Source organism: Schistocerca americana, chromosome X (assembly GCF_021461395.2).
Source record: "Schistocerca americana isolate TAMUIC-IGC-003095 chromosome X, iqSchAmer2.1, whole genome shotgun sequence".
Taxonomy (NCBI): domain Eukaryota; kingdom Metazoa; phylum Arthropoda; class Insecta; order Orthoptera; family Acrididae; genus Schistocerca; species Schistocerca americana.
In genome coordinates this window covers 967,203,208-967,229,461 of record NC_060130.1, presented here as the reverse complement: position 1 = coordinate 967,229,461, position 26,254 = coordinate 967,203,208, and the positions used below count along the sequence as shown (strand labels likewise).

The following is a 26,254-nucleotide window of genomic DNA, read 5'->3' as shown; positions in this document are numbered from 1 at the left end:
CTCGTCTTGCTGTTACAGAAAAATGTGTAACTGGGACTGAAAAAATAAACAGTATACATTAAGACTGTGATACTGTGGCAGACCCAATAGTCCAGCATGCATCAGAATTTGACTCATATTTATAGCTTGGCACACTTGGCAGTACAGTTGGATGCCTTCCAGAATCATCAGAACAGTTCGGCACGGCGCTTCATCAGTAACAGTTGTCTGCCTCACTGAGTGAAGATGGAAGTCGATGAAAATGATGATGAGTCGACAGTGATAAATTTTGCATCCATTAATGAACTGTGTGCACTTTCAGCAGAAGTAGCTGACAAATGGATCAAGATTGACAGTGTGGGTGTGCGTGTGGGTGTGCGTGGGGGTGTGCGTGGGGGTGTGCGTGGGGGTGTGCGTGGGGGTGTGTGGGTGTGCGTGCGTGCGTGCGGGTGCGCGTGCGTGCGTGCGGGTGCGCGTGCGTGCGTGCGGGTGTGGGTGTGCATTCACTGCTGAGCCTGACATGTCTTAAGATGCACTGGAGGGCATACTCTGAAACGTGCAGGAGAACAATCACATGTACAATACATCTCTCAATGACAAAACATCCATTTACAGGGTTGCCACAGGTTTGACAAATCTGGGATTATGAGGAATTTCAAACATAGCAGGCAAATATCAGGGAAATTTGAAGAAAACGCTGGAAAAGATAGTTTTTGTCACAGTAGATGAAATGGTTTGTTTACTGAGGTGTCGTACATCATCGCTGGCTGGGTGCAGTGCAGCTGAGTACGTGTGCCGCTTCCCTACTCTCTCAGTACTACTGTTTGTCCCCTTCCTACCACTCCACTCAGTTTGCAGTCAGTGCTGCCACCACTTCTTGCTGCTAGCCTATTGGCTGTCAATGAAAGACAGGGAGACATGAGAGGTGGTTTGTTGGGATCTGTTTCTCCGAGACTGTAGACACAGTGGCCGGAGATGGCAGCCATGTGCGCACGAGTTGTGTCTGAATGATTGCATGAATGTGTTTGTGCCTCGGATGATGCAGTAGTATATCAAGAGGTTGTAACAATGGAAAATTGAATTGAAATGCAGGAGGATCTGCAACAAATTGATGCATGGTGCAGGGAATGGCAATTGAATCTCAATGTAGGCAAGTGTAATGTGCTGCGAATACATAGAAAGAAAGATCCTTTATCATTTATCTACAATATAGCAGGTCAGCAACAGGAAGCAGTTAATTCCATAAATTATCTGAGGGTAGGCATTAGGAGTGATTTAAAATGGAATGACCATATAAACGCCTCTTGCATAGCCCCCCTCACACTGCATTTTGCTTCGTGTAATTTTTGTTTGTCTGCAAGGCTTTGGCTATGTTTATGTTTGCTGTGAAGTTTCCTTTGCATCCGCAGCAGTTTTCTAACTCAGTTGTTGTACCGCGGTGGCTCTTTTCCATCTCTTATGATCTTGCGTGGCACATACTTATCTAATGCATATTGTACGATGGTTTTGAACTTTGTCCACTGATCCTCAACACTACCCATACTTGAGACAAAACATTTGTGTTGAGCCGTCAAGCACTCTGAAATCTACTTTTTGTCACTTTTGCTAAACAGAAAAATCTTCCTACCTTTTTTACTATTTCTATTTACGGCTGAAATCATCGATGCAGTAGCTGCTTTATGATTGCTAATTCCCTTTCCTGCGTTAACTGTTTCAAATAGTTCGGGTCTGTTTGTCACAAGAAGGTCTAATATGTTATCGCCACGAGTCGGTTCTCTGTTTAACTGCTCAAGGTAGTTTTCAGATAATGCACTTTTTATTGGTGCATATTTTCAGTTATTTTGCATCTCTTGATGTTATCCACTGTGTTAGGTATTATTAAATATGAGGGTTGGAACTTTAATAGTGGCAGGTATTTATTTACAGCTTATACAAAACAGATATAGGTTTGCAAGTTAAACTGCCCTCCAGGGTAGTCACCAGCATTGTGTATAACCCATTGCCAGCGACATGGAAGTCGTAGGACACAAATAGCAGCACCAATTGTGTTGATAGTTAGAGTGGAATGGTCTGTTGCCTGACAAATCTCTATAACAGTTCTGAAGCAAATCCCATAAAGTGCTTCCTACAGCTTGAGTGTGAGGAGTGTGGGGGGGGTTGTACAGCACTTCTCAGACCCATCCATGTAATATCAGTTATAAATTGCATCACATGTGCCTGAGCCTCGTCCTGTAATGTGATGGATGAGTCCTGCAGGAAGTGTTGCTGCTTCTTTCTCTAAACTGATCACAGAACGTTTCTGAAAAATGACAGCATAGAGAAAGAAGCAGTGACAATTTAGTGACAATTTCTGCATTACATGCTCCCCACCCCCCCCCACCCCCACCCCCACCCCCACCCCCACCCCCACCCCCACCCCCTCACCCCGCACCCCCCACCCCCCCTCCCATTTTGCTGGACAATGCTGTGGTGCATATGGTGCAAGTTAACTGATTTGTTAGATCGATGGGGCTGGGAGGTGCTGCCTCCTTCATCCCCCCACCCCCACCCCCAACCCTGCTGCCGCCCACTTTCACCACTTCCCTCCGATCTTTTCTTAGTCTTTTTCATTAGTTTTTCTCCTTTTTTCATGTTGTGTACAATGGGTTACATCAGATTATGAGGTCATTTCTAATTTTTATTCATCCATTTTATTTTGTCACGTAACATGGTAATTGTTCAGTTTCTTAATAGTAATATTCTTTTTCAGATCATCTTTGTTGGGACGATCACAGTCTGCCTTACATGTAAAACAGGCTCAGTTATCATCCCAGCAACAAAGAAAATAATCATGCAATTTGTAATTGTGATGCACTTAATCTTAATTTTGCACGTTGTAGAGCTCAGTGACATCTAGTTGCATTCACTTAATAGTGTGGACCCATTTAAATACAAGAGGTATGAAACATATAGGTTGCCTAACACATTTACTCAACAGATATGCAAAAATTGTAGGGAATTTGGATTTTGTATGCAAAAATAATTTGTTTGATGTGAATTTTTAGTATCTTCACACAAATGCGTGATTTAATAGCTTGTTGCTTGTCAAACCTTAAAAATGGTCTGCAATTTTGTATCCTTCTGAACATTTGTAGGTCTGGAAGTGTTCGTGGACTCCATATGATTTAGTGTCACTTGTACAGCATCGTAGGATGATAAGAAAGAGTCTGCTGAATGAAATTAATAAAGAATTTAGGAGTAAAGATAACAACTTTCCATATAGTGAAGGAAATGAGTTGTCGACAGGCACATAAACAAGACTGAAAACCTTGCTAGCCTTTGGATGAATCCTCCTCCATGCTGTAGCATACATGTGTGTGTGTGTGTGTGTGTGTGTGTGTGTGTGTGTGTGTGTGTGTGTGTGTGTGTGTGTGTGTCGTGCGGTTACATTGTGCTGGCTAAATGTACTGTGTGGGGAATGTAAGATTTAAAATTCACTGATAAAATTGCCAATGGATTGACTATTCATTGTTAATTCCAACAAAAAAGCTGTCATTACAATTTAAACAAAACAGTAAGACTGATCAACTGTAGGTTAAGACTTCAGGAAAACTTTAAATATTGCCTACTGACAAATCCTTTACAATTAACCAAGTTGTCATTTTAAACTGAACGCACACTTAAATAAATTATGTACATTTCCGAGAAGCAATTGCTGCTTTTAGTAGCCATACCATTAAAGAAACCTGAATCACTAGCAGAATGAGATTTATCATTTGAAGTCCGTACCTCGTTGTAAATGATCTTATTGATCACACAAAAAGTACATAATGAGTACAGGTTCTTCTCAAGACAAGTTTAGTTAATCCATTTTTAATTTTTAGTTAATTGTGTTACCTGCTACACTATAGAGCCTGATTTTATTTCTTGCATGACATTCTGATGTTTTCCTGAAAGTCATTTTAACTGTTGCTTTAACACTAGGTAAGCAATTAAATGACTAATACTATCTTAAGAAATTTTTCTGATATGTCAATAGTGCCTCACAGCATCAATCACAGTTGTCTTCTTGAAGAATTAAACAGTTGTAATATGAAAATGTACAAGTCACTAACTTATCTGTTAGGTTAAGTAGGGAATCATGTTAGTTAGCTTACACATTGTGGCAAGGGCACTTCTGCGTGTAGAGACATAAATGATTTTATTCCACAATGCTCATCATTTCTTCACATATTTTATAAGGTCCCACTGAGCTTGTGGACTGTTAGTAACTGCCACTGTGATCTGCATCAACTGAACTTTGTCGATGTGCAGATAGCTCCCAACAGATCCAGATGGGAAATGAAAAGCTAACATGCAACAGGAATATTAAAAAATTAATAGCCCTGACAAATGAGTCCAATGTATGGTCCTTACAAAAATTTATATTTTGAGGGGTCATCTAGCTACTGAAATTAAAGTGTGGTCGAGATTTGTTATAATCAATTACAAAATCATGGGCTTATAATATCACAGGATTAATTTGGATGATCAGTTCGATTTTACACAGAGTACGCGAAGGAACTTGCCCCCCTTCTTGCAGCAGTGTACCGTAGGTCTCTAGAAGAGCATAGCGTTCCAAAGGATTGGAAAAGGGTGCAGGTCATCCCCGTTTTCAAGAAGGGACGTTGAAGAGATGTGCAGAACTATAGACTTATATCTCTAACCTCGATCAGTTGTAGAATTTTGGAACACACATTATGTTCGAGTATAATGACTTTTTTGGAGACTAGAAATCTACTCTGTAGGAATCAGCATGGGTTTCACAAAAGACGATCGTGTGAAATCCAGCTCCCACTATTCGTCCACAAGACTCAGAGGGCCATAGACATGGGTTCCCAGGTAGATGCCATGTTTCTTGACTTTTGCAAGGCTTTTGATACAGTTCCCCACAGTCATTTAATGAACAAAGTAAGAGAATATGAACTATCAGACCAATTGTGTGATTGGATTGAAGAGTTCCTAGATAACAGAACACAGCATGTCATTCTCAATGGAGAGAAGTCTTCCGAAGTAGGAGTGATTTCAGGTGTGCCACAGGGGAGTGTCGTAGGACCATTGCTATTCACAATATACATAAATTACCATGTGGATAACATCGGATGTTCACTGAGGCTTTTTGCGGATGATGCTGTAGTATATCGAGAGGTTGTAACAATGGAAAATTGTACTGAAATGCAGGAGGATCTGCAACAAATTGAAGCGTGGTGCAGGGAATGGCAGTTGAATCTCAATGTAGACAAGTGTAATGTGCTGCGAATACATAGAAAGAAAGATCCTTTATCATTTAGCTACAATATAGCAGGTCAGCAACTGGTAGCAGTTAAGTCCATAAATTATCTGGGAGTAGGCATTAGGAGTGATTTAAAATGGAATGACCATATAAAATTGATCGTCAGTAAAGCAGATGCCAGACTGAGATTCATTGGAAGAATCCTAAGGAAATTCAGTCCAAAAACAAAGGAAGTGGGTTACAGTACACTTGTTTGCCCACTGCTTGAATACCGCTCACTGGTGTGGGATCCGTACCAGATAGGGTTGATAGAATAGATAGAGAAGATCCAACAACGGAGAGCAGCACACTTCACTACAGGATCATTTAGTAACTGTGAAAGCGTTACGGAGATGATAGATAAACTCGAGTGGAAGACTCTGCAAGATACGGGCTTTTGTTGAAGTTTCGAGAACATACCTTCACTGAGGAGTCAAGCAGTATATTGCTCCCTCCTACTTATATCTCACGAAGACACCATGAGGATAAAATCAGAGAGGTTAGAGGGCACACAGAGGTATACTGACAGTCTTTCTTTCCACGAACAATACGAGACTGGAATAGAAGGGAAAACCGATAGAGGTACTCAAGGTACCCTCCACCACACACCGTTAGGTGGCTTGCGGCGTATGGATGTAGATGTAGATGTAGAAGTAAAAGGAAATAGAAACTTAAAATCTCTATACAGGCTCATTCTGATAAGACTGTAGTATGACTAAGCCTGTAGGGGTTGGATCAAGGAAAGGATCTGACTATTAATTCAAAACGCATCCAACAAACTAGTAAATACATGAGTCCAATGAGGTCATGATGATTGTTTCAAGACTTCATATTGCCTGAATCGTTAGTGAGCCACCACGCTGGCAGGTCGATAGGCGCACAAACATACACACAAAATTCAAGCTTTCGCAACAAACAGTTGCTTCATCAGGAAAGAGGGAAGGAGAGGGAAAGACGAAAGGATGTGAGTTTTAAGGGAGAGGGTAAGGAGTCATTCCAATCCCGGGAGCCGAAAGACTTACCTTAGGGGGAAAAAAAGGACAAGTATACACTCGGGCACACACACACACACACACACACACACACACACACATCCATATCCATCCGTACATACACAGACACAAGCAGACAAATGTCTGTGTATGTACGGATGGATATGTGTGTGTGTGTGTGTGTGTGTGTGTGTGTGTGCGCGAGTGTATACCTGTCCTTTTTTCCCCCTAAGGTAAGTCTTTCGGCTCCCGGGATTGGAATTACTCCTTACCCTCTCCCTTAAAACACATCCTTTCGTCTTTCCCTCTCCTTCCCTCTTTCCTGATGAAGCAACTGTTTGTTGCGAAAGCTTGAATTTTGTGTGTATGTTTGTGTTTGTTTGTTTGTGTGTCTATCGACCTGCCAGCACTTTCGTTTGGTAAGTCACATCATCTTTGTTTTTAGATATATTTTTACCACGTGGAATGTTTCCCTCTATTTTATATATATATATATATATGTGTGTGTGTGTGTGTGTGTGTGTGTGTGTGTGTGTGTGTGTGAGATCCTGCAGCCATTATGAATCAAGCAAAGTAATTAAAGACATTAGCTGCCAGGGGGCATTGATTTAATTTATATCAATTGGGCAAGTTGAAAAACTTGCCGGACCGGAATTGTAACCTGGGTCTCCTGCTTACTAGGCAGATGCACTGGCACTACACCATCAGGACAGAGTGGTCACCACAAATGCATGAACTATCCTTGCACGAGTCCAGTCAGACACAAATTCTCAACTTATTCCATGCCCTACTAATATAGTGTCCTACTCATTGGCCTCATTACTCACGGCATCTCTGCCATAAGAGTTAGAGTTTAGTGTGCACCCAAAGGGATCATTGGCTGTCATCATCTTTATTATGTATATGTTGTGTCTGTCATTGCCCCTCTGATATAAATCAGTGTCCACTGATAGCTAATCTCTAATGCCTTTGTGTTACACAAACACACCTATATGTTGCTAACAACTCTCATCTCCCCTTTGCCTGGACAACAAGATCTTACCATATTTCCTCTATGCTGCAATGTGGACTGCATATATCACCTTGTCACTCACATGTGCATTTAAGGTGATTGGTGTGGTACCATCTGAAGATATCAGTCTCTGAATGTGCCTCTCTGCACTGTCCCGATATTTCAAAAGCTAAGAGCATAGTGAAATTGAAGTCTGTCAATTGTCTTGTTACTTCCTTGTCTAAAAGCCCAAAGCGACGAACATCTATCAATTGTCTTGCTACTTCCTTGTCTAAAAGCCCAAAGCGACGAACATCTATCAATTGTCCTGATACTTCCTCATGTAAAAGCTGAAGGCTAAGTGCCTAAAAAATCCTCCCTGCTCCCAGTTCTTCATATTCCCCCCTCCTGCCACAACACACACTTGCTTTCCAATCACGAAGTTTAGTAGCCATTCTCCCAATGGGGAAACTCATAATAAAACTTGCCCTCCCTCTGCTGACAAAGCTGGCCAATCTCTTATTTCTCCAAGCTGCAAAGTGTTAAGAATTTAGCTACAACCTTCCCCTCTTGAGAAAATTTTCTGCACTAGCCAATGCACACAGCAGCTGTGCTGTCTTTTCTTGGGAAATGAAATCCAATCCCCACTCAAGCTCCTCTTTTTAAGACTGTCAAATCTTCTTTCTTCCCACTATTGTTCTTCAGTGATCAGGGCAACAAACCCCATTGTCCTGGAAACAGAGGATGACACACTGTGCTCTGTACAAACCTGCTGACATTCCATTCCCAAATATAAGTCTTCTCTCACGAACCCAGATAAGATCTTACCTACCTTTTTGAGATGGCAGGACACAAAGAAAACACACAGGTCCTGTCCTGTTCCAGCTTTACCTTTAGTGCACACTGCTAAGTGATATTCGGTGATGCCTGCCCACTGGCCACATCTACAGGTTTCCCAGAAAACCAACGTGCCATGCCACCTCAGCACCAAACAAAGGGTCAATGACCACCTGCTTATGAGACCAGTCACTACAGGGCATTGCCCTGCACCACACGGTGAGGACCTGCAGATCTCAAGTTAATTTGTTGCCTGGGGGCACCTCGCCAGCCCCTGGCTATAAAGCTGTTCCTAGCTGAATGGCTCTTCAAGACTCGACCAAATTCTCAAGCCCAGTACCACATGCAAATTAAATACTTAGAGTTAATCAGCTTTACTTTATAGAGGGATGGCTTGACCTAGGCAGTCTTTGATATCATTCATTTTGATATCTAAGTTTGAATTAATTGACAAAAAAAGGCAATAGTTTGTCATATGGCTGATGAACAGTTAATTATTATCTAAGTGAAACAACAGTCTGACACCTGCCTGATGAATTTCAGTTTATATGAATTCATTTTTGTTGTTATGGTCTGCAGCTCAAAGACTTGTATTTGTTATTTTATTTATTTATTTACATGCCAAGTTCCGTAGGACCAAATTGAGAGCAAATTTCCAAGGTCGTGGATCGTGTCAGTGCATAAAATTACAACGTAAAAGTTATAAAGGATAAAAATAAATGTTTATGAGCCCGAAAAAAGTCAGTCCATAAGTTCAAGTAAACGCAATCAACAATACAAGAATCAGCTTAATTTTTCAAGGAAATCCTCAACAGGATAGAAGGGGTGAACCCATTAGAGACTCTTCAGTTTCAATTTGAAAGCGCATGGATTACCGCAAAGATTTTTGAATTCAAGTGGTAGCTTATTGAAAACTGATACAGCAGTTTGCTGCACACCTTTCTGCGCAAGAGTTAAGGAAGTTAATCAAAATGCAGGTTTGATTTCTGCTGAGTATTAACTGAGTGAAAGCTGCTTATTCTTGGGAATAAACTGATATTGTTAACAAGAAATGACAGTAAGAGAGAGAGAGAGAGAGAGAGAGAGAGAGAGAGAGAGAGAGAGAGAGAGAGAGAGAGAGAGAGAGAGAGAGCCCAATGTCAAAATACCCAGACTCATGAACAGGAGTCGGCGAGAGGTTCGTGAACTTACACCACTTATTGCCCGAACCGCCCGTTTCTGAGCCAAAAATATCCTTTTAGAATGGGAAGAGTTACCTTAAAATATAATACAGTACGACATAAGCAAAGTAGACTAATTTTTGTGTCGAACGATCACTTACTTCAGATACCATTCGAATAGTGAAAATGGCAGCATTAAGTCTTTGAAAAATATCCTAAATGTGGGCTTTCCACGACAGCTTACTATCTGAACACCTAGAAATTTTAACTGTTCACTTTCACTAATCATATGCCCATTCTGTGAAATTAAAATGTCAGGTTTTGTTGACTTGTGTGTTAGAAACTGTAAAAACTGAGTCTTGCTGTGATTTAGTGTTAGTTTATTTTCTACAAGCCATGAACTTGGGTCATGAACTGTACGATTTGAAACAGAGCCAGTGTTGCAGACAACATCCTTTACTACCTAGCTAGTGTCATCAGCAAACAGAAATATTTTAGAGTTACCTGTAATACTAGAGGGCATATCATTTATATAAATAAGGAACAGGAGTGGCCCCAACACTGATCCCTGGGGCACCCCCCAGTTGACTATACCCCACATCACAGACATTCTTAGCATTGTGAATAATGACCTTTTGCTGTGTGTTGCTAAAGTAAGAGGTGAACCAATTGTGAGCTACTCCCCGTATTCCGTAATGGTCCAAATTCTGGAGCAAAATTTTGTGATCGACACAAACACCTTAGTTAAATAAAAAAGATGCTTAGCATTCAAAACCTTTTGATTAACCCATTCAGTACCTCACAGAGGAAAGAGAATATAGCATTTTCAGTTGTTAAATGACTTCTAAAGCCGAACTGTTCATTTGATATCAAATCGTGTGATATAAAATGATCAATTATCCTTACATACACAGACTTTTCAATAACTTTAGCAAACACTGATGGCATAGAAGTAGGTCTAAAATTGTCTACATTATGCCTTTCTCCCTTTTTATAAAGTGGCTTGACCACTGAGTACTTTAATCGCTCAGGAAACTGACCGCTCCTAAAGGAAAAATTATGGCTAAATACAGGGCTATTACAAATGATTGAAGCGATTTCATAAATTCACTGTAGTTCCATTCATTGACATATGGTCACGACACACTGCAGATACGTAGAAAAACTCATAAAGTTTTGTTCGGCTGAAGCCGCACTTCAGGTTTCTGCCGCCAGAGCGCTCGAGAGCGCAGTGAGACAAAATGGCGACAGGAGCCGAGAAAGCGTATGTCGTGCTTGAAATGCACTCACATCAGTCAGTCATAACAGTGCAACGACACTTCAGGACGAAATTCAACAAAGATCCACCAACTGCTAACTCCATTCGGCGATGGTATGCGCAGTTTAAAGCTTCTGGATGCCTCTGTAAGGGGAAATCAACGGGTCAGCCTGCAGTGAGCGAAGAAACGGTTGAAAGCGTGCGGGCAAGTTTCACGCGTAGCCCGCAGAAGTCGACGAATAAAGCAAGCAGGGAGCTAAACGTACCACAGCCGACGGTTTGGAAAATCTTACAGAAAAGGCTAAAGCAGAAGCCTTACCATTTACAATTGTTACAAGCCCTGACACCTGATGACAAAGTCAAACGCTTTGAATTTTCGGCGCGGTTGCAACAGCTCATGGAAGAGGATGCGTTCAGTGCAAAACTTGTTTTCAGTAATGAAGCAACATTTTTTCTTAATGGTGAAGTGAACAGACACAATGTGTGAATCTGGGCGGTAGAGAATCCTCACGCATTCGTGCAGCAAATTTGCAATTCACGAAAAGTTAACGTGTTTTGTGCAATCTCACAGTTTAAAGTTTACGGCCCCTTTTTCTTCTGCGAAAAAAACATTACAGGACACGTGTATCTGGACATGCTGGAAAATTGGCTCATGCCACAACTGGAGACCGACATCGCCGACTTCATCTTTCAACAGGATGGTGCTCCACCACACTTCCATCGTGATGTTCGGCATTTCGTAAACAGGAGATTGGAAAACCGATGGATCAGTCGTGGTGGAGATCATGATCAGCAATTCATGTCATGGCCTCCACGCTCTCCCGACTTAACCCCATGCGATTTCTTTCTGTGGGGTTATGTGAAAGATTCAGTGTTTAAACCTCCTCTACCAAGAAACGTGCCGGAACTGCGAGCTCGCATCAACGATGCTTTCGAACTCATTGATGGGGACATGCTGCGCCGAGTGTGGGAGGAACTTGATTATCGGCTTGATGTCTGCCGAATCACTAAAGGGGCACATATCGAACATTTGTGAATGTCTAAAAAAACTTTTTGAGTTTTTGTATGTGTGTGCAAAGCATTGTGAAAATATCTCAAATAATAAAGTTATTGTAGAGCTGTGAAATCGCTTCAATCATTTGTAATAACCCTGTGCATGGCTAATATGTGCAGCACAGTACTTTAGTATTCTGCTAGGCACTCCATCATAACCATGAGAGTCCTTAGCCTTCAGTGATTTAATTATTAACTCAAGCTCCCTCTTGTCTGTATCACAGAGAAGTATTTCGGACATCAACCTCAGAAACGCATTTGCCAAGAAAGTTATGATTGTCTGTAGAAGCTAAATTTTTATTTAATTCACCAGCAGTGCTCAGAAAATGATTTTTAAATACTGTACATATATCTGATTTATCAGTAACAGAAGTATTTTTACTGTGACCTGACTTTATATCTTCGACCTTGTGCTGCTGACCACACATTTCCTTCACAACTGACTGTATGGTTTTAATTTTATCCTGTGAATTAGCTATTCTATTTGCATACCACATACTCTTTGCCTTCCTAATAACATTTTTATGCACCTTACAATACTGTTCGTAATGGGCTACTGTAGCTTGGTTGTGACTACTTCTAACATTTTGATATAATTCCAACTTTGTTCTACATGATATCCTTATCCCACTAGCCAGCCACCCGGGCTGCCTATTATTGCTAGTACCCTGTTTAGAATGTTTTAATGGGAATTAACTCTCAAAGAGCATGAGAGATGTGCTAAGGAAAGCATTATATTTATCATCTATGTTATCGACACTATAAACATCCTGCCACTCTTGTTCCTTTACAAGGTTTAAAAAACACACTATTGCTGTTGGATTAACTTTCCTGCATAGTTTGTAATTAAATGTGACATTTGTTTGAGTACAAAAGCCTTTTAGTGGTAAAATTTGTGCATCATGGTCTGAAAGGCCATTAACCCTTTTACTAACAGAATGCCCATCTAGTATTGAAGAATGAATAAAAATATTGCCTATGGCTGTGATACTGTTCCCCTGCACCCTAGTTGGAAAAAACACAGTCTGCATCAGATCATATGAATTTATGAAATCTGCCAACATCCTTTTTCTTGAACCATCATATACAATATTTTTATTGAAGTCGCCACATATAACTAATTTCTGGTACTTCCTACAAAGTGAATTAAGAACCCTCTCTAGCTTGAACAGAAATGCTCTGATGTCAGAGCTAGGGGACCTATAAACAACAACAATATAAGTTTAGGTTCGCTAAATTCAACTTCCCCTGCACAACATTCAAATATCTGTTCAGTGCAGTGCCGTGATATGTCTATGGACTCAAATGGAATACTGTTTATTACATACATAGCCACTCCCCCATCCAGCAAGGAGCTCCTTGAAAAACAGCCAGCTAATCTGTATGCTGGTAAAGGAAGCCTCTGAATTGTCAAATTATTTAAGTGGTGCTGAGATATACCAATAATTTCAGAGTCAATATCTATAAGCAGTTCACTAACTTTATCTCTAATACCTCCTATATTTTGATGAAATATGCTAATTCCTTCTCTACTTGGAAACGTTACATCCTCGGAAGGTGAGCCCTTAGTTAGAGGGACTTCCTTTAAACAGGTATACCTATCGGCTGACTTCAGTCTAAAAAAGGCGCAGCTCTAACACCAACTACTACAGGAATTTTTCCATTAGTGATCCGACCACCACCATCACCCACTACACTGTCACCTGTAAGCTTTGCCAGCCTCTCCTTCTCATACCCATTGAGGTGCAGGCCATGTCTTGTGAAACCCAATCTACTGATAGACCCAACTGCCGCCACCGAGATGTGACCCATGCCCTTGCCATCAGCGCCCTCCCCACCCCCTTGTTAACGCACCTAACAGCCGCATTAAGAAGAGGCCAACCATGACGCTGAAACAGTTGCTCGAAATGCACATTAGTGCCAGCAGTTTGATAGACTCTATCTTGTGCAAGTCTCTTCATATCTAAATAATTACTGCAACCTCCATCCATTTGAACCTGATTACAGTATTCATGCCTAGGTTTCGCTTTATAATTTTTAACACCCATCCCCCCCAGTACAAAATTGTCTGTTCCTTGATGCCTCAGGATATGTTCTATTTAAAAAAGGTCTTTTTGTCAGGTTGTACCGTAAATTTCTTTTTTCTCCCAATTCAATTCTGTATCTCCTCGTTAGTTAGTGGATCTATCCATCTAATATTCTGTAGCACCAAATCTCAAATGCTTCTGTTCTCTTTAGTGTAAATTGCTTATTGTCTAAATTTGTACCATACATGGCTATACTCCAGACAAATATTGCAGTACAGTGACACTGTGTTTCAGCACCTCATATATTATAAATTATAGTCCCCTGTATGTAAAGGCTAATCTCAGGGACTACTGTAGGGATTTTAATACTGTTTTCACTGATAGACTGACTCACTGGGAAGGTTTATGAATGTAATGTATGGCCGCTATGCTACACAAGTCACCCAGCCATAGTTACTTAGTGCTACTCAAGCAGAGATGAGGCAGGTCACTAGTTTACAATAAAACAAAGATGTGAACTCTAAACAGTGCTTTTGAGTATGATGCCCAGATCAGTTTTGTTTTGTTTATTAGCCTTTTGATGAGTAAGCACCTCTACCATTTACTGAATTGTTACCTTTACTCCATAAATTATTACATTCCACCAGGACCTTCCAGGTGATATTTGTGTAAATAGTATTGTCTTTCTGTTATTTGCACACTGTTACATTTGATTCTGAAACTAATTAAGAACATTAGGTTACATACTTAATTGGACTCAATTGTTTTATTTATGTATGTTTTGTACTTATGCTTAGTACATTACAGAATGTGGTGAAAATATGTTTGTGAACTTCCACAGGCATATTGGCAAAAATGAAGGAGGGAGCTGAAAATGTTCAAACAAAGCTTCAAGCAAAAGCTGAAAATGTTAGCTTCAAACCTGCTCAGCCTGAAGGAAAAGGTATGTAATTTCACTGCGCACATTTAAGACTATCTCATCTAGGAGTTTGGTTGGAATGACAGAACATCCTAGGTGGCATATAAGTGATTGTCTTGGTTAAGGGGCATATCTGCATAGTGTAAGAAGAGGGAGGGCAGCAAGGAATACAGTGTGTGCTCTGAATGAAGGCAGATAAGCGTTATGAATAATACTGTCAAAATTGCTTAGTGTGTACGTCTTTATTATATTACACTGCTCAAAAGAATCACGAGAATATGTATATGGAACATGTGTATCATTGTTATGTTGAATCTGTTTTGAAACAGGCAGTACTAGTGGTCATTTTGAGTAGTCAGAGATCTTCTCTTTCAATGTATGTAACAGCCAAAGTCATTTGCCATTTATCAGCTGTGTTATGCTTTACAGTATCAGGTGACCCCTCAGGGGGAAGGTAGCACCAGTGTCCCAATGTTCTCTAGTGAGATACCCAGACAGCAGTTGTCATTTGTGGTCGTTATTTGATCAAGCACATGTACTGCAACATCATAATGCAGTGAAAGTTACAAGGGCAGTCTGTTTGATCCAATAAGGATGCACTTTCCTTTGTGTTGCGGAAGAGCCAATGTCTCACCATCTGTCACCCACACTACAGGGAGACAGGTCAGTGCAGAAGGTAAGTTGGACAATGTCACCAACAGATTACAGCCCCATGCAAAGACCAATACCTGGTCATCTCTGCACTGAGGCATCGTATGGCTACTGCCAGAGCATTGGAAGACGCTCTCAGAAGTGTCACTGGAGCTGCTGTGTCCAATCAGATTGTAAGGAACAGGTTATGAGGAATGACCTTATGACCCTGATGTCCTGTTGGAGTACCCTGCTTGATACTACATCATCTCGCAGCTCATCTTCAGTTCTGCTATTCCCATGTCAACTGACAACTTCGTCAGTGGTGAAAAATGTTATTCACAGATGAGTTCAAATATTATCTGATGCAAGGTGATGGCCTCGTTCATGTGTGGTGATCCTGTGGTAATGTTGTGGTGGGTGGTACCTGCCAAATGTTGTCTAAGAAATCAACAAATTTGGCTAAAATTATGTGATGGTATGGGGAGGCATCAGTGTTGACAGCCATACAGATCTTTTTGTTGTCCATGGTCACCTTAAAACGAGGCAGTACATCCAACAGATCCTCTTGGATTATTTGGTGGCTGCTGCTTATGGTGGTAGCTCTGAATTCAGTCTCATGCACGATAATTCCAGTGCCCTTGTGGTGGGCATTTTCAGGGATGTCTTTTGACCTAAATCCCATGAAGCAAGTCTGGGACATGGTATCAGACATGTCTGTGGCAGTCATGTTCCACCACAACCTCTCAAAGATCTCTCAAGGGCTCTTGTTGAAGAGTGAGGATGAATACTACAGTGTGGCTCACATGGAGCATGCCATGTGGGTGTCGGGTGGTGATAAATGTTCAGAGAGGGCATACACATTATTGGAGCTCTCAAAATCCAATTGAAAAGCACCCAGTATGATGGGAAAAATGATTTTTTCCACTTTGTTTTTGACACCTGTTGGACATTTCAGTTCTTGTTATGTAAATGAATGATGATGTAATGATTTTTTTATGTAATTAATTTGATAAAGATAAAGGTATAATTTGCTAAGATACCCATTCCTCAGTTATTGCTCAGTGGAGTTTAGCAGATACCGGAGTCATGGTCCCCTTATTCTTTTGAGTGGTGTATTTCATAACTTTTGGCCTTGGTGTTTAGTTCAAAATGTACAACTTATGAAACAAAGTTTGGTGTCATCATGCAGTAAATATTTTTTCTAAAGTGGTGCATCATCCTTTTTTAAATATAGATCACAGACTCGTTCAATGAATTTATTAATAATATTAATAAGGGATGTATTTGTTCGGCTTTCCTTCACTTCCCTACAGTCCCCTCCCCTGTATGCACTCTCTAAGCATAGAAGGGATGGGATGGGGGGAGGAGGGATTTTTTGGGGGGGGGGAGGGGGTTGAAGTGAGAACAGTTGTTTTCAGAAATGTATGATAACCTTTTACTCCAAGAAAAAGCAGACATTGTTGAGATTGGAATGCAAGACACGTCAATTTTATACACTATATCGATGAAACTCATTGTTTGTTACAAAGGAGCATTGAGTAGTGCATTCAAGTTTTTGAGCCTCTGAAAATTATCAACAGATAGCTGTAACGTGACACCCACAGCATCAAAACTTTAAATTTGTTTCTTCTTGTTTTCAAGATTTTTGGATGATGATGGAACATACATTATGAGAAAGCAATTAATGATTTGGTAAATGTTTTGGTTGTTGAGCAAAGCTGTCCATTTATTGTTAGAATTGAGGAACGGGACCATGTTCTTCTTGTCTTTTTTACATTCAATTAAAGATTTTTAATTATTTGGTTCACAAGGAAAGTAATAATGTAAGAATTCATAAATTAAAATCTAAAAGAATAGCGACATAAAGAAATAATATTACCAGTGGTGATCCATAACCAAGACCCAAGAGGAGATTGGGACACACAAATTCCATTTTATAGCATCCTGTGCACACATTTGCTGACAAACTGTGTCATGCCACAAGTGACTCTGTTAGTTTCTTGGGGAAGTCTTTGTGGCAGCGTGATCAGAAACTTCATTGTGATTAAGCCCTTTGTTCTGCTTTTTCTTCCCCATATTCTGTTGCTTCCATATTCAGTTCTGAACAAAGATAATTGTTCCTGTTTGTGGTCACTTAGTCAGTAAGACAATGTGACAAAATTCTCCATCAAAATGCGCCATGACTAATGATCTACCTTCTTAGCTGATGTTACTAGTAGATGCTTGTGTGGTGTGGTATATTAAATCTGCTGATCTAATAAGTTTCTTCGTAGAGTCGGCACAGTTGTGGACTCCGTACTTAAAATTTTGTGTAAATATGATGAAACTTGTTTTGCTCATTTTTATGACTGTACGATTTTCACATATGCTGAGTCACTATGATTAGCAAACTGTGTAATTGGGTCTGAAGATTATCATTTCTGACCAAAATTAATAATCTGATATATGAGAAAAGGAAATAAAAACTATAATCTGTAACTGAAAAAGTATACAAATTTGATTTGTTTCAGTGACAGGAAGATAAATTCAGATGTGGTCAGATTTGCCTTTGTTGCTTGATGAAATTCACAATCTGATGCGTTTCTCTGAGCTGTGTGTTCGGATTTTGTGCTGAATGAAATCCTGAAAACAGAAAAAGCCAATACTGTGACAACCTCAGTTGTGCATCTTAGACTTTATTTGTAGGGTTGAATGTTGGAGGGTCCTCAAAAATGGCTCACGTAAGAGGGCCTGCAAAGATTACTGTATGATGATGTTAATGTTCAACTGTAAAAACATTTCCAAGAAAGTGGCTAAGTTAGCCAAGACCAGAAATAGATAGGCCCATCATAATTGGCTACTCAGAAAATAAGTGGCATAGTCATAGCAATAGCCAAGAAACTTGAAATCTGCTTAGGTAGAAACTGAGTCTTTCTGCAAAATTATTTGGGTAAGATTAACTAATAAAAATAATAACTACCACCAAACAAATCAGCAAAAGTAGCTGGAAAATTCAGAGAGAACCTCACTTTACAGTTGTGTGTATGTACGTGCCCCCGTCTTGGTGCAACAGATAGAGGAGGTATTAACGACCCTACAATAAACGAGAAAGCTACAATTTCAGACATGCCAGACTAAGCAAAACCTGAAACATAGGAAAACCACCCTTGACAGAAATGTGTTAGATTTGTTTTTGCAAGAAACCTCTTTGACCATGGTCGTATAAAGATTGGGATCAGATATCGTGATGTGCTGATTGCTTGAATGTGTTACTGTTTTTAGCATTACATCCTCTTACACTGGTTCAGTTAAGCTGTATAAGGTTCAAGTTCCAGTGCTGCGGCAGCAACTTAATGACAGTTTGACCTGTAGCCTTTGTCATTTCAACAACAATGTAATAGTCTACAAGATTATGATTAACTTGTTTAAGTAATTTAAGGTTAATTGTAGCAGGCTAGACATTGGCTCCCTATTGTACATCCATTTTTAGAATGGCTTGGTTTTTCAAAACTTTTTTTTTTTTTTTTTTCAATCTGGATTCAAACTTGAATATATGATATGAAACAATTCTCCATAATTGTAATGCTAGTGGACTGCAGTGTAGGCAGAACTTAAATATTCTTCATGATAATGTCAATCTTTTTTAGGTACAAAAATCAAATGAACACCTTCCATCCAACCACTGTTGCTACCTCTATGCACAATAATTAATTTTCGAGTTTTCCTTGGACTTTTTTATACCATTCAAAGACTTGATTAATTTTCTAGTTTTCCTTGTTGAATTTTTTTATACCATTGAAAGACTAGCAAGAAAATTTTGTCTTTTAACATGCATTTTATCATCAGTCCATTCGTTTAATACAGTTGTCAACTAAAGTAACATTGAAGTGATAAATGTTACATTTTTCACATCGTAAGTCTTGAATTTGATGACAGTAATGCCACTTACACAAAGAAATATTATTCTATGATCATATTGTATGTGGTTTGGAGTTCTCTTAAGTCCTCTTTCATTTTCTTAAACAAATTTAGTTGGGTTTTTTGTTGTGAAAGTGGTCAAAAAAAATTTCTGTTAATCTATTTTGGTTCATTCTGAAAATGTGTTCCTAAAAATCATTTCTTCTTTCCCTCGTTGTATCTGAGAATTTTTTGGTAGTTTGGTAAAAGGTTTCATTTCTGTTGTGAATTAGTTTGTTGTGGAATTTTGGATCAAGGATTTTTATTAATGTCACCCCTCTTTGCTCTCCAGCCTTTCAGCTTGGCCTAATTGGTGATGGTCAGTGTTTCAGCTGCATAAAGAGCTTCCTGTTTGATAAGTATTTTGTAATGTCTAATTTTTGCATTTCTTTAGAGTGAACTTTTGTTATGTGTTTTTGGTGAGTGTGGAAGGCCAGTTAAACTTTGCTTCTTCTATATGCCATTGCCTTTTTCTTGAGGACATTTCAGTTGATACAGTCTCCAAGATATTTGAGTTCTTTGACAACCTTTTGATGGATTTTTATGTTTGTCATTATCTTGGCCTTTTCGAAGGAGATTATTGACACCTATTTTTTCTGCCCTTTTTTGTGGTTTGAGAGTCTTTTCTGTGGCTTCTTCACAGCTCTCCAGTAGTAGAACCATATCATCTGCAAAGGCTAGACAGTTGACTTTTATGCCTTTGTTGTTTGGTCCTAGTCAGATTATTAGGCTATCTAATTGCCTGTTTTTGCACTAAAAACTAATATCTTTTACTGATTTATAGAAAATATTTATAATAAAGTATGCAAGTCATTATTGTCATATACCACTGGAAGTACTTAATTTATTGAATGTGCTTCATTTCCGAAGAAAAATGTGTGCACCTTTGAATTCTAACCACTTTTTTACTAATACCAAATTGCAGTGCCTGTGCTGTTGCAGTGTACTTTGTAATGCCCTTCAGAATATCCATGCATGTCTGAAGGAACAGGCACTGCAGCAGTCTATAACCATATGAAATACAGTCTCATATTTGCATTTGCGAATATGGATAAACTTTGGATGCACTGTGCATTGGTGACAATGAAAATTTGTGCCAGTTCGGGACTCAAAACCAGATCTTCCGCTTGACATGAGTGGGCATCTTGACTGCCTCGGCCACCTGAGCATATTCCATGGACTAACACACACACACACACACACACACACACACACACACACACGGCATGAAATTGCATTTTATGAATAAACGTTGTTTTGGGTCAGAGGTGACAATGATGTATTTGAAAAAGAATTTACATAACAGTGAACCAGAGTCATTAAAATTTAATAAGTAAATATATTCTGGATGGTGGAAAAATAATTACTCTGAAAATAACATTTCAGTCAAAAATTTACATCAGTCACAGCTGCAAGTTAACATAGCTTAGCTGCAATTTAAAGCATCAACTTTGTCACTCTGTAGGGTTGCCTTGAGATTAAATATTTAGCTAGTTAGTTTAATTGCTTAGTCATCCATAGATCAGTTACAAAATTATATCATACATGTCATCTTAATTGAAAAAGGGAATAATTGCTAAAATATTAAGTAATTCATACGTACAGTATTTTCGTCTTGTTTAAGTCTAGATTAGTAGGCTGTGTTGTTGATTTTGATATGTTGGATAAACACGTTTTTATACATATTTTCAAACAAGTTTACTATTAATCTAAAAAAAACAAAGAGCCTTTATTCTGTTCATTTGTTTCACACCAGTTTTATATAAAACTTAAGAAAACTGAAATTATGAAGCAGCATTAATGGCTTGTACTTATCTTTAGGAAGAAGATATCAATACTCTCAATAGGCAAATATAAAAATACACAATACTATCCTAGCTTTTGGAACTAATAGTTTCGTCCACCAGAAGGGTGGGGGGGGGGGGGGGGGGGGGGGAAGAGAGAGAGAGAAAGAGAGAGAGAGAGAGATAGATGGGGGGGGGGGGGGGGAGGGGGGGATGAAGGAGAGCGGGAGGGACGGTGGTAGGTAGGTAGGTTAAAAAGAAAGAGCATGTCACTCCCTTAAGACAAGTGAAACCTACTTGTTCTGAGGAGGAGGGGAAATATGATTGAAGGGGAGGGCAGAAGGGAGGGTGTTATCAAAGGGATGAAAGAGAGTAAATTAGTCAGCACTGTGCATTGTGCCAGCTTCACTCCAGACATGACTACAACTGAGTGGTAAGTAAAAAATGGATTAAGAAGAGATGGAATGAATAGTGATTTGTAAGTACTAGAGAAAAAAGGGGGAGGGGGCAGGAGGGAAGCTGAGAGAATGAGTATGAAAAAATAAAATTAAAATGAAGGAAATAGTGAGACAGAATAAATAAAAGATATATGTGATGAATAACATGATATTCATCCTCAGAACAGGTGGCCCCTCTTGTCCTCAGGTCTGAGTGACCTGCCTTACCCTTTAAACCTTCCTCAACCACCCCTCTCCCCTCCCCAAAATGACATATGTATGATATCTGTGCAATGTTTGGTACTTGTGCAGTAAATAATTGAAAGTATTCCCGGACTTTATGCACACCCTGTATATCTTCCAGGGTAAGTATCACTTATCACTTCACATTTTCCTACATTTCTCCAGACCCCAAAGTGCTCTTCCCTGAGGCTGGTTTCTATCAATTTTTCCATTCTTTGGTAAATAATTCATGTCAGTATTTTACAACCATGACTTCTTAAACTGACAGTTCAGTAATTTTCATGCCTGTCAGCACATGCTTCCTTTGAAATTAGAATTATTACATTCTTCTTGAAGTCTGAGAGTATTTCCCCTGTCTCATGCATCTTCTACAATTGGTGGAATAGCTTTGTCAAGGCTTGCTCTCCCAAGGATTTAAATTTTCTAAGAGAATGTAGTCAACTCCAGCGGCATTGTTTTGACATAAGTCCATCAATGCTCTGTCAAAATCTCTTCACAAAATCATATCTTCAATCTCATTTTCATCTACTTCCTCTTCCCTTTCTATAACACTGCTTTAAAGTTCATTTGTCTTGTATAGCCCATCCATATATTCCACTCACCTTTCAACTTTCCTTCTTCACTTAGTACTGGTTTACCATTGGAGCCCTTGATATTCATACAGTTGCTTCTCTTTTCTGCTGTATTCCTTTCCCCTCTTGCAATCAGTTGTTGCCTAATGCTCCCTTTAAAACTGTCAACCACCTGTGGCTCTTTCAGCTTGTTCTCTTGTCTTCTCTTCCTGACTTGTTAATTTCCTAACTTTTTGCAATTTATACATCTTTTATCTACAGTTAATAAGCAATAAATTATGATTTGCCCCTGGAAATATCTTAAGGCTTAAAACTGGGTTCCAATGTCTCTGCCTCAGCATTATATACTAAATCTGCATCTGTCTCTTGACCTTGTTGTTGACAGGATGTTAAAAACTAATCTCCCCCCCTCAATCTGCAATGTGGCAGTGTTCCCAAGTCTCTTCTACATACATAATCTTCTGTCATGATTCTTAAACCAATTGTTAGCAATGATTAAATTACACACTGTGCAAAATTCTGCCAGGTGCAATCCTTCGTCATTCGTTTACTCCAGTTAATACTATTCTGCTAATTTTCCTTCCCTTTCTTTTCCTCCTATTGAATTCCAGTCCCCCATCACAATTAAATTTTCATCTTCCTTAACTATCTGAATAATTTCTTTTCCCTCACCATATGTTCTTTCAATCTCTTATTCATCTGTGGAGCTGGATGGCATATAAAGTTGAACTACTGTGGTGGATGTTGGCTTAATGTCTGTCATGGCTGTGATAATGCATTCACTCTGCTCTTCATAATAGCTTACCTGCATTCCTATTTTCTTATTCATTATAAGACCTACTCCTGCATTATCACTATTTGATTTTGTATTTATAAGACTGTACTCACTTGACTAGAAGTCATGTTCATCTTGCCACCAAACTTAATTCACTTTATATCTAACTTCAACCTATCCATTTCCCTTTTTAAATTCTCTAAGCCACCTACCTATCTATCTGACCCCTAGAATGCCATTTTTGTTTGTCCTGATGACATCATCTTCCCATATAGTCCTTGCCTGAAGATCCAAATGGGGCACTATTATACCTCTGGAGTATTTTTTCCCACAAGAGGATACCATCATCATTTAACCATACAGTAGAGCTGTGTACCATCAGGAAAAATGTCTATAATTTTCCCCTTGCTTTCAGCTGTTCGCAGTAAGGGCACAGAAGGCCATGCTGGCTGGTGTTATGTGGCCAGATCAGTTAATCATCCAGACTGTTGCCCCTGCAGCTACTGAAAAGTTTGCTGCCCTCTTCAGGAACCACATGTTTGTCTGACCTCTCCACAGATGCCCCTTGTTGCAATTGTACCTATAGTACGGCTATCTATATTACTGAGGCACACAAGCCAGTCCACCTTGGCAAGTTCTGTGCTTCATGGGGGGGTGGGGATACTGTGTATGTTAGGAAATCATTAAAATATATGCAATTATCAGAAAACACAGTATTAAACACCTAAAAGCTATGAAATCAATCCAGTTGAAATGTGAAAGTGTAGGTTGTTGCAGAATATGCACTGCTGTGTTATTTTAATATAATAAACAGTCATTTATGTGACAGTGTATGGTATATTAGCATATCCTAAACACATTCCGGTTAAAAATTGCTAAAAACAAACATAAATTACCTTTATCTCTCAAAGACATTCTGACACTCTGATAAAATGATTTCTTCAAACAGATACTGCCACCTACTGAGTACATGCAGAAACAAAAACCAGAGATACACACAAAGCACAAGCCGTAAAGTATATGCTACAGTCAGGCACAGAACATTAGTTTATTCCCATGGATGGAAAAAAAAATAACAGTAGGATGTAGCATGTATGCTACATATTGACTGATATCGTTAATATAAATCATTTGCTATATGAGGTAAGCGGTAGTAATAAAACTCGCAGATAATATAAAATAACAGAGATTGCTATTAATATATTTCATTCATGGATTCTTGTTGTTGGTGAAACAAAACTAATGCAAGCTAGTCTTCCCATATTGACTCTTCAGAATATATTGTGTTCTTCACAAAATAATGAGTTACATTACGCTAGGAATATTTGTCTCTCTGTTACGAGGTATTGCACTGATAAATTAAGTTTCAATCACAGTTTGAAAACAACAGTAACATCCATAAAGGTAATACTGGAAGGAGAAATGACTTACAATATCCATCACTTAGCCTTAGCCAAAGTGTGCCACAAAAAACAGTGAGGTATTCAGTCATAAAATTCTTTGATCATGCATCTAATGATGTGAAGAAGTTAATGGGTAATAAAATTAACTTCAACACAAATTGAAATCATACCAGCTTGACAAATACTCCTGTGCTATAAAAGTATTTTTGAATGGTGGTTGTGTGTGTGTGTGTGTGTGTGTGTGTGTGTGTGGGTGGGTGGGTGGGTGGGTGAGAGAGAGAGAGAGAGAGAGAGAGAGAGAGAGAGAGAGAGAGAGAGAGAGAGAGACTGGGGGGGGGGGGGGGGGGGGAGTAAGTGAGGTAGAAATAGATTGTACATACACTATGTGATCAAAAGTATCCGGACACCTGGCTGCAAATGACTGAAAAGTTCGTGGCCCCCTCCATCGGTAATGCAGGAATTCCATATGGTATTGGCCAAGCTTTAGCCTTGATGACAGCTTCCACTCTCGCAGGCATACATTCAGTCAGGTGGTGGAAAGTTTCTTGGAGAATGGCAGCCCATTCTGCACAGAGTGCACTGAGGAGAGAGATCGATGTCGGTCAGTGAGGCCTGACACGAAGTCAGCATTCCAAAATGCCCCAAAGGTGTTTTATAGGATTCAGGCCAGTCCATTAAAGAGATGTGATGTTATTGTCATGTAACCACTCCGCCACAGACTATGTATTAGGAATAGTCATGTTGAAAGATGCGATTGCCATCCCTGAATTGCTCTTCAACATTGGGAAGCAAGAATATGCTTAAAACATCAATGTAGGTCTGTGCTGTGATAGTTTCATGCAAAACAACAGCTGGCCGGCGTGATCGAGTGGTTCTAGGTGCTTCAGTCTGGAACTGCGCGACTGCTACGGTCGCAGGTTCGAATCCTACCTTCGTCATGGATGTGTGTGATGTCCTTAGGTTAGTTAGGTTCAAGTAGTTCTAAGTTCTAGGGGACTGATTACCTCAGATGTTAAGTCCCATAGTGCTCAGAGCCATTTGAAGCTGAACAACAATGGGTGCAAGCCCCCTCTATGAAAAACACGATCACACCATAACACCACCACCTCCGAATTTTACTGTTGGCACTACACACGCTGGCAGATGACATTCACTGGGCATTCACCATACTCACACCCTGACATCACATCACCACATTGTGTACTGCGGTTTGTCACTCCGAACAACATTTTTTCATTGTTCAGTCGTCTGATTTTTTACGCTTAATACACCAAGCAAGATGTCCACCTCCTCAGAAACTTCCTGAACAGTTAAATGACGATTTCTGTGAATCACAGCACAAACACTATCCACATGGCTGTCATCGGTTGATGTGGAAGGACGTCCAGGCTTGGAATTGTCACAGACCAAGATTCTGCCCTCTTGAAAATGTTTATACTGCTTGTAGCACTGCGTGTGACTCATACAGTCCTCCCCGTATGCTTGGCTAAGCATTTGAAATGTCTCTGTGAAAGTTTTGCCGGCTGTACACATGCTTACTTCAGCAGTTGTGGTTCACTTGATAATTGTCCAAGTGACATGAGGCAAATGGCAGTTTGTTGTCTAAACCTGCCACTAGGTGCACTCAGTAGCCGCAGTGTGCACTCTCTGCTGGTTAGTGCGCCATTTCAAAAGTTCGGTTTCTTTTTGAACACACCTCGTACGTCTTTCATTTTATGCAAAATGAGGCTTTTTGTGTTATACACTGTTTTGCCATTTTCTGAAGAGACAGACAGACATACATACAATGTTTCTTATTAGCAGAAATTCAACCTACATTATCACTATAGGGAGAAAAAAGAAAAAAAGGGGGGGGGGGGTGATCTGGATGTTTGTCTCCACACCTTTACCTGTTCTGTTTCCCTAGCTTCCTTTTCACAAAATATCGCCTTCTTTTAGTAATACCTAGCACTTTTTCAGTAATGT

At 39.7% G+C, this 26,254-nt stretch overlaps 1 protein-coding gene across 4 annotated transcripts in view; it reads left to right on the top strand.

Annotated features, from left to right (window-relative positions):
* LOC124554705 (WD repeat-containing protein 7) overlaps positions 1-26,254 on the top strand; it is a 388,339-nt gene that overhangs the window by 226,792 nt on the left and 135,293 nt on the right. For all 4 annotated transcript variants that reach the window (XM_047128342.1, XM_047128340.1, XM_047128341.1 and 1 more), the window contains one exon: positions 14,429-14,530. In XM_047128342.1, the coding sequence (XP_046984298.1) occupies positions 14,429-14,530 (102 nt within the window). The remainder of the gene's footprint in view (positions 1-14,428; positions 14,531-26,254) is intronic.